Raw genomic sequence first — 17,034 nt, forward strand, 5'->3', positions numbered from 1 at the left:
TAGCGATAGCGGAGTTTGTGGTCCTGAGGGACTCCACAGCGTACAATGTGATCCTAGGAAGGAGAAATATCAATGAGGTGTCAGCCGTCATTTGCACGAAGCTCCTCACAATGAAGTTTGTGACAGACAGTAGACCTGTAGGATCTATTCAGAGAGACTTGAAAATGGCGGTCGCTTGTGAAAATGCCAGTCTATCCCTAAGGAAGAAGTCAAAGGAAGCTATCGGGGTGTTCCTGGCAGACATGGATGTGAGAGTTGATGACAAGTCAAGGCTAGAGCCTCAGGGAGACCTAAAAAAGTTCTAGGTGGCAGATACGGAGAACAAGTTTACCTTTGTAAACTGAAACCTCCCCCATGACTAAAGGGCCCTCTCATCAAGGCCATTAGAACAAATAAAAATCTATTCGATTGGACTTTGGCTAATATGCCAGGAGTAGATCCTGGTTTCTTGTCACACCGTCTGTCCGTGAAACTAGATGCCAAGCTTGTTGCATAACGTAGGAGAAAGATGTCACCAGAAAGGGATAATGAGGTAGCCAAGCAGATGGCTAGCTTGTTGGAAGCCAGTTTCATAAGGGAATTGGACTACTCGACGTGGCTCATAAACGTGGTCCTTGTTAAAAAAGCCAATGAAAAGTGGAAGATGTGCGTCAACTAATTAGAACTCAGTAAAGCATGTCCAAAAGATTCATTCCTTCTTTCCAAAATTGATGCCCTAGTAGACATTGCTGCGGGGTACCAATTTCTAAGTTCCATGGATGCGTATTTGAAAAACAACTAGATTTCGATGCACCGTTCTAACGAAGAAAAAATGGCGTTCATAACGCCAATGGGGACCTATTATTACAAGGTCATGCCATTTGGACTGAAGAATGCAGGGGCTGCTTATCAAAGGTCAATGAGCAAAGTCTTCAAGGATCATATTGGCAAGTCGGTGAAAGTGTACGTCCATGATATACTAGTTAAGATGACTGAGCCAAGCAACTTAGTTGTCGATTTGGAAGTTGTATTCGTGTCACTTCAATAGCATAATATGAGGCTGAACACTCTGAAATGCACATTTTCCATGGAAGCAAGGAAGTTCTTGGGGTTTGTGATCACACAAAGAGGAGTTGAGGCCGACCTAGATAAGTTTGAAGCCGTTCTCTGGATGTCAAGCCCTGGTTGCATCAAGGACATCCAGAGACTGGTAGAAAGGCTCACGGAATTATCTCATTTCCTCGGTGCCTCGGCGGCAAAGGCCCTACCCTTCTTCAACCTGATGAAGAAAGCAATAATTTTTGAATGGACCCTAGCTTGTGAGGAAGCCTTCAACCATTTCAAGAGGATTTTTTCAGAACCACCAGTGCTGGGTAAGTCGAAAGAAGGGGAGATCATGTACCTCTACCTGGCAGTAACAGAGGAGGCAATGGCGACCATTTTGGTTTAGAAGGAAGATAAACTCCAATAACCAGTATACTTCATAAGCAAAGTGCTCCAAGGAGTAGAGCTGAGGTATACTAAGTTGGAGAAGTTAGCTCACGCTTTGGTAGTCTCCTCCCAGAGATTAAGGCAATACTTTTAAAGACACCCTAATCACATTGAGAACAAACCAGGCCATCTGACAAATCTTACAAAAACCCAACCTGGTGGGGCGTATGATGACATGGGCAATAGAATTGTCCTAGTATGATATCCAGTACGAGCCTTGACATGTGATCAAGGCTCAAGCAATGGTTGACTTCCTGATGGAAATGACTAGTGATATTCCCGAGAACCCGAGCACACGGTGAAAGCTTCATGTTGACGGGGATTCTCACTAAGCATTCAGAGGATCTGGGATTTATTTTAGAAAGCTTAGAAGGAATGAATTACGAGCAATCTATCAAATTTGAGTTCTCAGTCTTAGATAACCAGTGGAGTATGAGGCCCTGATAGGTGGCTTAACCTTAGCCAAAGAGGTCGGAGCAACGAAACTTGAGGTCAACAGCGACCCCCAGATCATGATCTTCTAAGTGAACGAAACCTACCAAGCCAGGGATCCTTTGTTACCAAAGTATTTGGAGAAAGCAAAAAGGCTATGTGAAGGTTTTGAAGAGGTAGTAGTCCAGCATGTCCCCATGGAAAGAAATGCCACGGTCGACCTCTTGTCAAAATTGGCAAGCACTAAACCTGGAGCGGGAAACTGATCTCTCATCCAAGGCTTGGTGAAAGAACTATCAGTGACCCTCTACTTAGCCCAAGCCCTAGACCCTCTCCCTTGGATAAACCTAATCCAGCATTTTCTCAAAGAAAAGACACTCTCTGGAGATGAAAATGAGGCCAAAGTGATAAGAAGAGAGGCTGTTAAGTACGCAATAATACAAGGGTAGCTATACAAACGAGGACTTAATTAGCCCCTTTTGAAATGTCTGCTTCCCGACCAAATAGACTACATCCTAAGCGAGGTCCATAAAGGGTGTTGCGGCCAGGAAGCTCATTAGAGTAGGATATTATTGGCCCTCTATGATGGCGGATGCCCGGGAGTTCATGAAAAAGTGTAGGAAATGTCATGAGAATGCGAATTTTCAAAAGGCCCCAGCAGAAGAGCTATGTTCCATTCTAGCTTCCCAGCTTTTTTTCCAGTGAGGAGTCGACCTCTTAGGATCGTTCTCGGTAGCCGTAGGGCAGGTTAAGTACCTCATCGTGGCCATTGATTATTACACAAAGTGGGTGGAGGCAGAGCTATTGGCCAGCATATCCTCCGCAAATTGTCAAAAGTTTCTCTGGAGGCAAGTAATCACTAGGTTTGGAATCCCGGAGGTCATGGTCTCAGACAATGGGACGCAGTTCTCTGATAAAAAATTCAGGGAATTCTTAGCTGGATTGGGGATCAAGCAAAAGTTATACTCGGTGAAACATCCCCAGAGTAATGGGCAAGCAGAAGCGGTGAATAAAGTATCATTAGTAGGTTAAAAAAGCGTCTTAACTAACGAAAGGGCTTTTAGGCAGACGAGTTGGCCTCCATTTTATGGTCCTATAGGACGACACCACAATCTTCCACCAGGGAGATGCCCTTCCGGCTTACCTATGATGTTGATGCAGTTATCCCTATGGAGAACGGGGAACCAAGCCCAAAGTTACTTCTGGGTGGGGGTAGTGAAGCGATTGAAAAAGACTTAATTGACATGACAAGGGAGATATCACACTTGTTGAAAGTTGCATTTAAGTAAAGGATAGCTTTGCATTACAATTGCAACGTGCAAAATAGAAGCTTTGAAGAAGGCGACCTAGTGTTGCAACGTAACGACATAGGCCATCTGACTCCAGGAGAAGGCAAGCTAGTGCCCAATTGGGAAAGACCTTACAGAGTAAGGGAAGCGCTTGGGAAAGGAGCTTATAAATTGGAACAGTTAGACAGGAAAAAGGTCCCAAGGACATGGAATATGACAAAATTGAAGAGGTTTTACTCTAAGGGTCCGACCTCCCGACCTGATGAGTATTCTTCACCCTTATTTTTTCAATTTACCGTCATCCTTTACTTTATACGGCAAGGGGTTTTAACAAGGCCTACTGCCAAGGAAGCTATGTTGGTCTTTAACCACCTCTTTGGTAGCTTGGAAAGCTTCCCGAGCGTCCTTAACAATCTCTTTGTCCTTTTTTTTTCATGGCTAAGGCTTCTTGCTTAGCGGTTTCTGCCGATTTCCTAGGCTCAGCAAGCTTTTCCACCAACTCTTTCACTTTTCCCTCCATTACCGTAGCCTGACCTCGAGTAGCGTTGAGATCTCGGGAAATCGAGAAATCAAGATCAACCAAGTGATGATCTCATCGGCGCTCTCCTTGGCTTTCCTCTCCTCCTTGACGAGCTGATTCTTCAAGGACTCCTCTTGGACTTTCAGATTGGTAACATTCTTCTGGGCTCCGCTGAGTTTCCCTTCCAAGACTCAGCCTCGCGCCAATACATGCTCAACCTTCCGGGCTATGGCAGCTACCTAGAGTAGTCTTCGATAAGTCCACCTGGCCTGGGCAGCCAAATCCTCATCTTAGAAGAACTCCTCAGTACCCAGGAGGAGCTGGGAGTCAATAAAGTACACTGCGTCAAAGTTCTTCTCTATAACTGTAAGAACTTTTCCTGAGCCAGGGATTGTTTTTCTCTTTTTTGGGTTGGTGATAACAGTTAACTCAGCATTATCCTCAACCTTCACCCCTATACCTTGGTCTGCCTCATTAGCAGCAGTGTTCTCCTCGGGGTTCTCAAAGGGAACCTCGGCAGAAGGGCAAGGTTGAGCACTGCCTTCATCGATGACTTGGGACTCGGTCTCGGCCAAAGGAGTTGTCGAGCTGTCATCGTCGATGTCTTCCGTAGGGAGGAAGTGAGTCATCAGGTGAGTCATGGTTGTATTCCCAGCATCCATAGCAACTACAAGAAAGTAAAAGAAAAAGCAAAGTTAAGAAATCGGAAAACCGGGAAGTTTCGAGAAGAGCAAAATAGGAAACTAATCGGAAGAATGGGACAATAATGAAATTCAAGCCTTACTCACACATTTGCAACTGGATTCCTGGTCATCCATTAATAAATGGGGATTGATATTCCTAGAGCCAAAAATCACTAACAAGATGTCGGCAATTTAGTGGCCCTCCCGACCTAATCTTCATAGGTTATCTTTATTAAACTAGCACCAAAGCTCCAGTACATCAGAATTCGTCTTTCACCTTCAAGGGTAATCCAGAAAGGGTGGTGACCCTTAGCCGGCCGAACCTTAAAGTAGGTGCTTTTAAAGCCATAAAAGGAATCCTCAAAAAGTCCGAAGATTCGTCGATTCTGTACAGCCCAGAAGCAGATGTAGCCTTTTTTGTAATTGCCTTCTCGGGAGGGGTTTGTGAGTAAGAAAAGGTGAAGAAATACATTAATGGAAATCGGGAGCTCCAAGTATTCACACTCCATCTCAAAGCAACGGATGGCAGCCCAGCTATTTGGATGAAGTTGTGATGGGGAGATGTCACATCGGTTCAACAGAGCCATGAAAAAAGGAGAAAAGGGAAACGACAAATTTATTTGACATACGTGTTCATGATCTCTCGGGGAAAAAATGTTGTAATTCGCTTCTTCCGGACCACCTCTACACAAGGCCCCAGAATTGCGAAATTCCTATAGTTTCTCTTGGGTTATTTGGGAAGTCGTGACCGTCACATCGAAAGTAACCCAAGCATAGCGATCCACAAGATTTTGTGCTACGAATTACTGTGCATACTTACAGTAGAGGCACCACTTAAGTCAACTCAGGAAGTCAAAAACTCGAGAAAAATGAAAAGATGAAATTGTACTCCACTATATCACTACTATATGCTATCTTGCATTAGTGCAAGGCCTAAATCCAGGAAAAGAGACACCTATGGCACCCCCTAAGAACTAACTATCAATGGCAAGCCTAAATCTAAGTAAAACAAGAACCAAACAAAAGCTAAAATAAAGCAAATATAACACACAACAAAGACATTTATTCAAGCAAAAACAAATGTCATGAGTATCAGAGTCACTCACCAATAGTTGAAGCAAGAAGAAGTGATGAATAGAAGACAAATGTGTTGGGATTCACAACAGGCAAGAAGCAGAATCTCGAATACACAACAAAAAGAAGTGAAGAAAGATGAATGAGGTGTGAAAGGAAATGAGAAAGAAGAAGTTGCAAAAGCTAAAGAAGAAATGTAAATGGTAACCGTCTTGGGGGAAGCACAAAAAGACAGAGGCACAATAAACTTTCCCCTGCTTTCAAATCAAATCAGTCATAAAGAGCATTTAATGCTCTTGCATAGAAATTGAAACGATGTCCCCAAGTAACGGGTAGGGAAAATCACGCGCACTGGTGGCACGGATTTTGACAACAGGTTCTCGGGCCAAGAAGGATCCAAACCAAGAAAGCACAAGTAATTCGAATGTACCAACCGTGAGCTTTAAGCTTCGCTGCTTGATATGTTTGAGACACTGTTCTGCCCTAACCCGACAAAGGCCATGGGTTCACATCTGGGCCTCCAACTCGCCGGGCATGCAACCCGTATCCAGAGGTCACCCACGTGCCACCTCACGCCCTATTGTGAAGACCAGGACAGTTAGCAAAAGCTTCCAGATGGACGGGCCCAAAAGGGAGAGCCCACCCGAGTACAAAGTATAAATGGGAAGGGACCTACCCCTCACCACAGGTATGTCATCTTTTACCCTAATTAGTCACCTCATTGTATGGACACTGACTTTAGCATCGGAGTATCCTTGCAGGTGGACCCACCCACTGATCCACCGATGACCCAAACAACCCCACTTCTCGTGGAAGATCATGCTCAGGTCCTGATCCTCCCTCATACAACCCGTTGCTCCAGACCCGACTCCACCCGAACCACCATTCATCCAAGCAACCGAACAATTTCTAAAGGAAAGATTAAATTAGTCATTCTACATCAACGGAACCACCACTTTCGTTTGTCACATAATCCTGTTTCATTAACGAAAATTTTTTTTATGGTTGGTGTAAAACCCTAAAAATTTATAAGTAATTAACTAATAAAATTAATTATTATTTAAAAAAATTATAAAATTACATTTTATAATTGGAATGAGTAGAAATAATTAAAATACAAATTTTTATACTAATTTTAAAGATTTAAGCATAAAATTAGGCCAATAGGCCAAACCGAGCTCAAGCCCAACATATAAAACCCTTGCAATCAGCGTCCTTCCCCTTCATTTGAGCCATTCACGCTAAGAAGAGAGATGGTGGATGGAACCCTAAACCCCTTTTCACCCTCAACCTTCAATTCCTCATAATTTTCAATCCGGAACTCCGATTGACAAGTCGTCAGCGGCCAATCGGTCATGCATTCGTCTCGGAGTCTTATTCAATTCTAACTAAACACTATGGTAAGGAATTGTTAATTTCATGCCCAGTTCTTTTCTTCCTATATTTTCAAGTTATGGGTATTAATATTGAGGAAAGTTTGTGATTTTGATGATTTAGGTGTAATCTAACATTGGATAATTATTGGGTTATATCTCAATTTTATTTGGGCAAGGCAATGAACCATTATCCATTTGAATCTTTCAATTTTATGAGGTTAGAATTTTGAAATTGTGAATGTATATAAAATTATATGAATTAGGTTGAACATATGTGAAGTTGATGTTAAATTGGTGAAGTGGGGAACTTGAATTGGAGCTTTTGGTGGTTAAAACTCATAGCATTTAATTTGAAATCTTGGAGACTTGAATTGAGGTGTTTGAGCTTGGAGAGAAATCGACCAAGGTATGGTTTTGGTTTCTCGTAGTTAATGTTTACTGTCCCGTGTAAACTTAGGCTAATTGATCATAGGATAAGCTGAATATGTGAATGGTTAATGTTTAAATGAATAAAGATTATGAATTTTGAGATTGATGTGTGTTGTATTTGGAGCTTGTTGATTGATATTGATGAATTCATATGTTCAGAGGATGGTGGGGTGATCGTGATGCATGTGAATATGGTATATGGGTTGTATATGAAGGGTATGTGAGTTGTATGTGTTGGATTTATGATTTTTGAAGAGGATATGAGTTTGTATATGAAATTATGATTTTGATGAGTATAAAAACTTGTATGTATTTGGATTATGATGTTGATAAGTATAAAATAATGATGATTGTTGATGTGTTAAGGGTTGGTGGTGATCTTGTGATATTGAATTGAAATGGATCGGAGAAATTGTGTGTAGGTTGGTTTGTTAAAGTATGAAAGATTAGTGTGTGAACATGTTTAGGAGCATTAGAGTTGTTTTGGTTGTGAATTTGTGGGTTTGGAATTGAGAATTTGGAAAGTTAGAGTTTTTGTAACTTTTGATAAAAACTGATTTTTGACCAACTTCGGCGGGCTATAACTTGGCTTCTGAACATCCAAATTTTGTAAAACTTGTTTTGAATGAATTGGCTATGTGAAGTTTGTAATGTTTGAAGAACGGATTAAACGACTTTTAACTAAAAATTATGTGAGCTTGAAGTTGGGAGTGTAAAACTGGTTTTCTGGAACTTAACAGATTTTGCAAACTCTGATGGCCATGTGTGCGCATGAGGTGAAGGCGTACGCGACTTTGCCAAGTTTTACAATCATGCGTATGCATGAGGCATGCGTACGTGATGATGTTCACATGTACACGAGGCACCCCCTCTGTTTTGAGTACCCGCGTATGCGGGAGGTGGTCGCGTACGCGAGTTTGCCAAAAATCATATTCGTGCATACGCACGACGACCCTGTTTTGAAAAAATGGTATTTTTAAGTTTTAAACATACTTACTAGCTTTCCAGACCTCTTTTACCCTTGTTTAAGGTTCATTAGCGAGCCTTTAAGCCTTAGAACGAAGATGAGTCTGTTAAATAAGTTGAGGAGATATTCAGAAGTTATGAATTATGAGAAAGAAGAATAATGATCATATGTATTTTGTTTCTCTTAGAGGATGACTTGGAGAAACATGTATTTTTACGCTGTTTTTTAGGATGTATTCTGGGTTTTATATATACTCCAGCCAGCCTTAGTTTCGCAGGTCGAGTTTGGAGCTTGTTATCTGTATTTTAAAATTTTGATCCATATATATGTTTTAACCGTTTAGTAGATAACATTTTCTCAATAAATGTATGATTAGTACTATAAATATTAACAATCAATTGTGTGACTTGTTTGATAAAATAAAGATAATTTTATTGATAGAAATTATTTAAATAATTCTATTAAAATTAAAAGATAAAAAAATAAAAAAATTATATTGTAATTTTATTATTTTTTATTTGTATGTATTTTTTAATTATATTTTTTAGATTAATTTTAATTAACTTTTTAAAAAAAGTTTAAATTGACTAATTTACTAGCCCACCAACTCACATAAAAATGGGATAATATTTTGAGCCCGTTTTATTTTTTAGAATAGGCCTTGGTAGGGTACAGCGGATTATTCACTTTACCACTCATATTTACCATTAAACTAATTCTAAAGATAAAAAATATCAAGAAAAAGAAACTAGTTGTGATTTTTTTTGAATTTGCGATTGATAATTAAAAATAATTTTATGTTGTTGGTCAATAGAGAATCTGAGGAATGAGTGACACATCTATGACAGATCAGCATTATTATTGATAATTATGTATTATAGTTTGTTAATTTAATTTCCTTTTAAAATTTTTGTCGATAGAAATTAAGTCTATTTGGTTATGTACTTACAAATTTCACATGAAAGAATTTTCTCAAGTTGTTGACGAAGACTATTGAAGTTGCCTATCATTCAATCATCATTAGTGAACTGAAAATTAGTGTTCTCAAATATAAAAATTTTGGATTTTGAGCTCTTTAATAAGCTTTTATTTTAATTTTAGTATATTTTTGTTGTTTATCTTTCAAAGTGTTTCCTTGGTTGTGTTTGTCGCTTCCTAAACTTGAGAACACATTCGTTCGCAAATAATGCAAAAATTAAAATAAATAATTATAATAAAATAAAAAAATTTTGAAAGAAATAGTGAAAACAAGAACAAGTTTCCTGACCATAAAATCATGTGGCTACAATGAAATCAGCTTTGATTAGTAATAGACATTCTTATTAATTGATGAAGGGGACACCAATGGAGAAGAGTTCATTTGGCATTTCTATGTTCAGTGGATGAGATTATAGTGCTTACTATCTGCGATGATTATGCCTCTTATCCGTCCCTTCTCCAACACTCTGTTCTATTGCTAACAGTGACAGCAGTTGGTAAAAAGCAACAACCCTTCTTCAATGTCATAAATGCTGAAATTAGACTTACAGAATAATTCTTCAACTGATATACCTCTCATACATAATTAGATAAAATGTGAATATTTGTGTAAATAGAATTCACAAACCATGTAACTGATGGATCAAAAGCCAGGATAAATGACTGATAACTATTTTGCACATCTTTACAATTATATAGCTACTAATTGATAACTAACATAGGGTGGTCGAGTGAATAACTCACTTGTAAACTGCTTAAATAAGTGTCAGGATTTGAATCTTATCTTGTCCATATATTAATCCATTGACCAATGACAAACCTTTAAATAGAATTTCGATTTGATCTGCAACAGATTAATCCTTGGTGTGCCAAATTGAGGGACAAAACTTCTGTGTATATATCCTCCAATACTTCCAAAAGATAAGTAGTTATCTTGTGTGATCCATTTATTCTGTACTCTTGTTAAGAACCAAGGTTGTTTACTAGCTCAACCAAGTCTATTTCTGAGTTATATATATATATATATATATATCATAGTCCATGCCAAATTTGTAATATCCACCATTGAAGCCCTTTGAGAAAAGATGAAGAACACGTGTGAATTGCAAGGGGCAGTGTCCAGTGGGAAGAGTAACCGATGTGTTGTTTTACCAGCTGATGTTCCTTTGCTTGCTGATTCCCTAGAACCAACTAGAAACCATGGCTGGTACATATCTCCATTTCGCATGAGGATTATTCTCTTCAGGAGTTTCTATCAACAACTATGATACTGCAGTCTTTATTTATTTATGTTATGTTATTTGTACCATTTGGTGCAGGATTCCCGAGGCAAGTTCCCCTGCTGATTTGATCATACAAGTTGATCACTCCAGCTTTCATCTGCATAAGGTTTGCCAAATCTCTCATTTAATTCTATAGAACACTTGGTGTACTTATATCATAAGAAAGATCAGTCTTTGTGTCTAAAACCAAATGATTTTATGACATGATTAGTATTGTTGAGATTTAATTCTTAGTAATCTGTATAAATGTCGAAGTTAAAAATTTATTCTCTTCAAAATGTTCTTTCTCAGAAGTTATTTATTGAGGGATTAGTCACTGCTATTAATAATAAATATTCTAAATAAAGACAAATAAAATAAAATAATCCATTTAGAATAGCTAGTCCTTCTCAAAAGCAGATGATTTAGCAATAAATTTCCCCTTATAGTTTCTATATGAAAATTTAATTATTTTATTTTTAAAATTGAGATGTGTTATTTATTCTTGTTATTACTTTTGAATGCGGTATGAGGTCAATTAATGTAATTTCACTCTATTCAAAGAACAAAAATTGTACATAGACCCGATATATAACTGAACATAAAATTAACGAGCTTAGGTTGGTCTAGTGGTTAGATTACTAGTTTGCTTAAGTATATATCGAAATTTAAATCCTACCTTGTGCATACAATAATTCATTGACCAGTAACAAACCCTTAAATGGAACTTTGATCTGCAATAAATTAGTTCTTAGTCTGTCGGACTGAAGAACACGTTAGGGAAAAAAAAACAAAACAAATCTCTTCTGTATTTTAAATGCTTATGATTTATTCATTTCCAGCTTGCTATGGTCTCAAGAAGTGAATATTTGAATAGGCTTGTCTTTCAAGGGGGATGTAACATTGAAATTTCCGGTGACAGACTCATAATCCAATTAGAGAACATTCCAGGTGGCAAAAAAACATTCGAATTAGTAGCGAAGTTCTGTTATGGTTGGAAGATTGATATAACTGCAGAAAACGTTGCCCCATTATACTGTGCTGCACATTTCTTGGAAATGAATGAAGAACTTGAAGAAGGAAACCTCATTTCCAAGACAGAAGCTTTTCTCAGCTTCCTAATACTCTCTTCATGGAAGGACACATTCCGAATACTCAAAAGCTGTGAATCCATTTCGTCTTGGGCCAAGGATTTGCAAATAGTGAAGCACTGCTCGGAAGCAATAGCTTGGAAGGCATGCTCAAAAAGTCCAAGTACAACAACATATGATGAGGACTACTCAAAATTTGATAATTCTTGGTGGTTCGAAGATGTATCTAAGCTGCGAATCGATCATTTCGTGGAAGTGATTCAGTGTCTCAAAAGGGGTGGAACAAAATCTGATCTTGTTGGTTCTTGCATACAACATTGGACAATGAAATGGTTTTCCCAATTCACACTTACTGGACTTGACAAAGTGACACCTAAACACGTATCAATCCAGTTACATAGAGTTTCGACCGAATGCTTGATTAGGTTACTTCCCACTGAAGTAAACTCAGTTTCTTGCAATTTCTTGCTTCACCTACTAAAAGCAGGGGTAATGCTGAAAATCGATCTGGAGTTGTTGTGTGTGCTTGAAAGAAGGATAGCTTTAATGTTGGATCAATGCAGTGTCTCTGATCTGTTGGTTAAGAACCAAGGAGATAAGGGTTCTTTGAATGATGTAGATGTTGTTGTGAGAGTGTTACAGTGTTATGTTTGCCACATTTCAAAGAATTCTAAGGAAAAAATGCATGCCATTGGAAGGTTGGTGGATGGGTATCTCATACAGGTTGCAAGGGATAAGAATCTTAGAGTGGAGAGTTTCAAATCACTTGTTGAAGCTTTGCCACAAGATGCTAGATTATGTGATGATCTTCTCTATAGAGCTATCGACATGTACCTTAAGGTAATGGTAATGTTATTTTATTTTGTATGAAAATTCAAATTCGCTCAATAAAAAGTAACTTTATATTCTATAAAAACATGCGTTTAGTTCTTGTTACTAAACCTATTTCTACTAGTGATATGTTAGAACAAATCCAACAATGTCAAATTTAATTTAGGAGATTACGTGTACATTTCAAAATCTTGCCTAATTTATTAGTGATAAGAGAGAAATGATAAGTATATCCTACTCTTTTATATTTCATAAGAATAATGATAGGAATTGTTATATTTAATCAACTTCAATTAGTTTGAAATAAAGTTACATATTATTTTACAAGTGTTTCTCTGATTCGGTGTTTAAAAACTAGAGACTTAAAAGGCCCTCATTTTTTTAGGCACATCCAGAATTGAGAGAAGACGAGAGAGAAGAGATGTGTAAAGTTTTGGGATACCATAGATTGTCACAAGAAGCGCGTGTGCATGTGGCGAAGAATAATAGGTTGCCGGTGAAATTGACAACGCAATTCATGCTTCTTGAACAAGTGAACATGGCAACAAGGTCAGTGACCAGTGATGAACCAAATTACAGGAGGACACATACTCATACAGTTATAAGAGTAAGCACAGATTTCGAGAGAAGAAATATAAATGCCAATGAGATGAAATTGATGAAGAGAGATGTTGAAGTTATGAAGTCTCAACTCTTGGAACTAAATACATGCAGAATAAAGCTCCAAAAGCAATTAAGGAAGAGATGCATTTGGTGAAAGCTTGCAATGTAATACTGAACATTAAATCACATGCATTGTTAAAACCACACAGGCAATCACCCTGATCATACTACTGAGTTATTGGGTCAATAGTTGGATCAATGCAATAGGTAAATGACAGATCAAACTGTTGATATGGTAATAATTAAATAAATATTTAAAATAAGAATAAATCTCTACAACTAAGTGATTTACTTAACCAAATTCAACCAAGTTATTTACATACATGCACACATAATCTTCTTCATCTTTCCCTGGTTTTTTCTTCTTCTTCTCGCCCAAGTTTTTTCTTAATGTTTTAAATTTACGCGCGCACATTCTTTTTCACTCTTTCTTCTTCTTTTCCAATGCTGCGTTTTCTTTTTCTCTTTATTTTTAGTTATTTTTTCTCTTTCATTATCATCGTCACCACTACCTCCTCCTCCTCCTTCTCTTCTTCCTTCTTTTTTATTAGAATTTTTTCTCCTCCTTTCTTTATTATTATTGTCACTACCACTACCTCCGTCTTCTTCTCCTATTTCTTTTTTCATTTGAATTTATTCGATCTCCCACTTTTTTTTCTTCTCCTCCTATTCCTCATTCATCATCATTATTATTATCATATTCGTCTTCTTCTTATATGTATAACAGAAAAAAGAAAGAAAATAAATAAAAAAATGCAGCATTATTTGTAGCAAAATTTTGATGTAAAAATTAAGAAATTTATTTGTTATTATTAAAATATTTTGGTATATTTGTATTCTGATAAGTTTTGCATAATTCAAAACTCTTCATCTTCTTTCTCCATCTTCAACTGCTACTTCTTCTTCTTTTTCATCATCGTCATCATTTTTTTTTCTTATTCATCTTTTCTTTCTTGTTTTATATATCTTCTCAAGTTTCTTCTTATTTTACTCTCTTAATAAAAGTAAAAACGAAAAAAATGAATCAAAGAAGAAGAAACACATAATGCTACAAAATTACTAAGAAAATGATGAACCTACATTCATTCAACTAAAAGAAAGAAAGAAATAGAGAAAAAAAAGAAAAAAATGCAGTATTAAAGAACATTTTTGTGCATTTGTAGCAACAGATCGGTGTAAAAACCAAGACATTTATGTATTATTAAGAAATCTCGGTGTATGTTTATTTTGATAAATTTTGCATAATTCAAAACTCTTCATCTTCCTCCTCCCTATCTTTTGCTGCTTCTTCTTCTTTTTTCATCATCATCGTCTTTTTTTTTCTTATTCGTCATTTTCCTTCTTATTTTACTTTCTCAAGTTTTTTCTTGTTTTACTCTTTTAACAATAATAAAAAAATAAAATAAAAAAGAAGAAGAAATACATAATATTACAAAATTACTAGAAAGAGGATAAATCTACATTCATTCAATTAAAAGAAAGAAATAAACAAAGAAAAAAAATACACCATTAAAGAAGATATTTTTGTACTTTTGTAGCAAAATTTAGATGTAAAAACTAAGAAATTTATGTGTTATTGTTAAGAATTTTGGATGTATTTTTATTCTGATAGATTCTGCATAATTCGAAACTTTTTCTCTTTCTCTTCCTCATCTTCTGCTGTTTCTTCTTCTTATTTTATTTTCTCATAATTCTTCTTTTTCATTCTCTTAATTAAGAGGAATAAAAAAATTTAATACTACAAAATTACTAGAAAAAAAAGAAAAGAAAAAATACAACAACAGCAGCAGCAATAAAAGAAGAACAATGGAGGAAAAACATGCAAAAAATAAGGAACATGAAGAAGAAGAAGATTCGGTCTTTGTTTGTGTGCTTGTTTTTGAACTAAGTTTGTTATCTCAATTTTTTTTCTTATTCATCTTTTCTTTCTGAGTTAATTGAGGTAGATTCTGGATTTAATTTTAGAGTTAATTAAGGTGCATTCTGAAAACAAGTTCAGACCAAAAGTATACCTTATTTAGATTTAAAATGTACCGAAATTAAATCTAGAATGTACTAAAATTACTTAATGATAACCCTATTAAAAATTTGTGTCACAATTAAAAAATTTCGGTGTCAAAATTGAGAAACAGTTAAAAAATTTCGGTGTTATTTCATGATAAATTCTGGATAACTCAAAACTCCTCTTCCTCCTCTTCCTCCTCTTCCTCCTCCTTCTTCATCATTATTATTTTATTATTCTTCTTATTTTAATCTCTTAATTAGAATAAAAAATACATAATGTTACAAAATTAATAGAAAGAGGAGGAGGAAAAAAAATTTAACAACAACAACAGCATTAAAAGAACGACGATGAGGATGAAACACGCAAAAAAGAAAAAATGCGAAGAAAAAGAAGGAGAAATGCAAAGAAGAAGGAGAAGAAGGAGGAGGAGGAGAAAGAAGAATGCGGGATACGAATGTTGGAAGAGAAATGCAAAAAAGAAAAAATACAAAAAAAAACGACGTGATTTCATATGGTGTTATGTAAACGAATTTTGTTAGATTAGAGATAACTTAGTTAGACTTGTTTGGCAAAAAGACTTAGATCTGTAACAAAATGGTTAAAAACTTAAAATAATAATAAAATTTAAATGTATATAAAAATATATCTTCTCAATAAAAAATTTTAATTTGTGTTTTTATTTTTATTTTAATTTTATGTGTTTTATTTTTTAGTATCTTTACCTTTTAGATTTTCATGAAAAAATGTATTGAAAATGTAAACCAAACAAGTTCTTAATTCTTAGTACTCTTGCTTTATCAACAATTTTTTTATTACCTCAACAATTTTTCATTTTCATGTACAACTTATATAAATTAACTGGGTAGTTGATTTGTTGGTCTCAAGTCCCAGATAATTTTGGAATTAACGTTAGTCCCTAGTTTGACTTTTAATTTAAACTCTTAGATTATTTTATTATTATATCTAACGGTATAGATTAAATATAAATTTATATGTTTAATTTTATTAAAAATTTTCTAATATTTAATATTTTTACAAATAATTTTTTTTAAATTATTTTTTTTGGTAAATAGGATCTCTTCTTCTTCTTTATCTTTTTTTTTTCATCACCGCAATAAAAACCGACACTAGCAGCAACTACCAGAGTATGGATTGAGACTACCCACAAACACATACAACTATCAGGCCCTGGATCGAGACTATTTCTTACTCCTTCCCACCCGCGCTTCTAAAATTTGAGATGTTCTTCTCGTTTTTATGGTCATCGACTTCGTGTAGTGTTCTCCGAGGAGGAGGTCTTCTTCATCGAGGCTGCCACACATACATACACAGAGACACACATTTCACACTTGAGATAGAAAATAAAGAAAGAAACAAAAGGAAAGAAAAGAAAAGAAAATGTTCGCCGAAAAGAATAACCTCAAGGGAGACCCAAGACTTCTAACCATTTCTCAAGCCATCAGAGTCGTTCCTCACTTTTCCAAATAAAGTTTTCATTTTTTCTTTTTCTTTTTTCCTTACAACGTTTTTATTTTATTTTTTGAATAACAAAAAATATATATTTATATTATCGTAATTTCTTTAATATTTGAATCTTCTTCATCAACAGACCTACATCAGTGGTTGTTTAGTTTCATAATATTTATATGCTTAGAAGTCTGAAATTGATGGTGTACCACACAAAAGATCAATGAAAAGACATGCATGAAATCTATTATAAGCTAATAGAATAAATTTAGCTATGAAACAAGAAAGGTCGGTAAATAATCTTATATTTTTCTTAATGCAATATATTTGTTGAAACTTATGGTTGACCAGTGCATAATTAAACTGTGTTAATTAGAGGGAGTGAGTGAAGAATTGTTGAAAAAGTTTTTTTAATAAATAATTAGTGCTAAAAATACATTTATGAGAATACTCATAGCTCTTTAAAAAGAGTTAATTAATGATAATAATTGAATTTA

General features: G+C 35.8%; 1 protein-coding gene across 1 annotated transcript; it reads left to right on the forward strand.

Moving 5' to 3' along the window:
- Positions 1-9,913: 9,913 nt before the first annotated feature.
- LOC107465410 (root phototropism protein 3-like) lies at positions 9,914-13,230 on the forward strand. Its single transcript, XM_016084386.3, has 4 exons — positions 9,914-10,425; positions 10,538-10,607; positions 11,323-12,411; positions 12,788-13,230. The coding sequence occupies exons 1-4, from the start codon at positions 10,304-10,306 to the stop codon at positions 13,157-13,159; spliced, it is 1,653 nt and encodes a 550-aa protein (XP_015939872.1). The 5' UTR covers positions 9,914-10,303; the 3' UTR covers positions 13,160-13,230.
- Positions 13,231-17,034: the final 3,804 nt, after the last annotated feature.

The sequence above is a fragment of the Arachis duranensis genome, chromosome 9, assembly GCF_000817695.3.
Source record: "Arachis duranensis cultivar V14167 chromosome 9, aradu.V14167.gnm2.J7QH, whole genome shotgun sequence".
NCBI classification, from domain to species: domain Eukaryota; kingdom Viridiplantae; phylum Streptophyta; class Magnoliopsida; order Fabales; family Fabaceae; genus Arachis; species Arachis duranensis.

What these genes read in the sequence shown, in the direction of transcription:
- LOC107465410 (XM_016084386.3), top strand. Translation starts at nt 10,304, where the DNA reads ATGAAGAACACGTGTGAATTGCAAGGGGCAGTGTCCAGTGGGAAGAGT. An exon ending in CCAACTAGAAACCATGGCTG is followed by an intron (nt 10,426 to 10,537) that starts GTACATATCTCC and finishes CATTTGGTGCAG; the next exon opens with GATTCCCGAGGCAAGTTCCC. An exon ending in CTATCGACATGTACCTTAAG is followed by an intron (nt 12,412 to 12,787) that starts GTAATGGTAATG and finishes TCATTTTTTTAG; the next exon opens with GCACATCCAGAATTGAGAGA.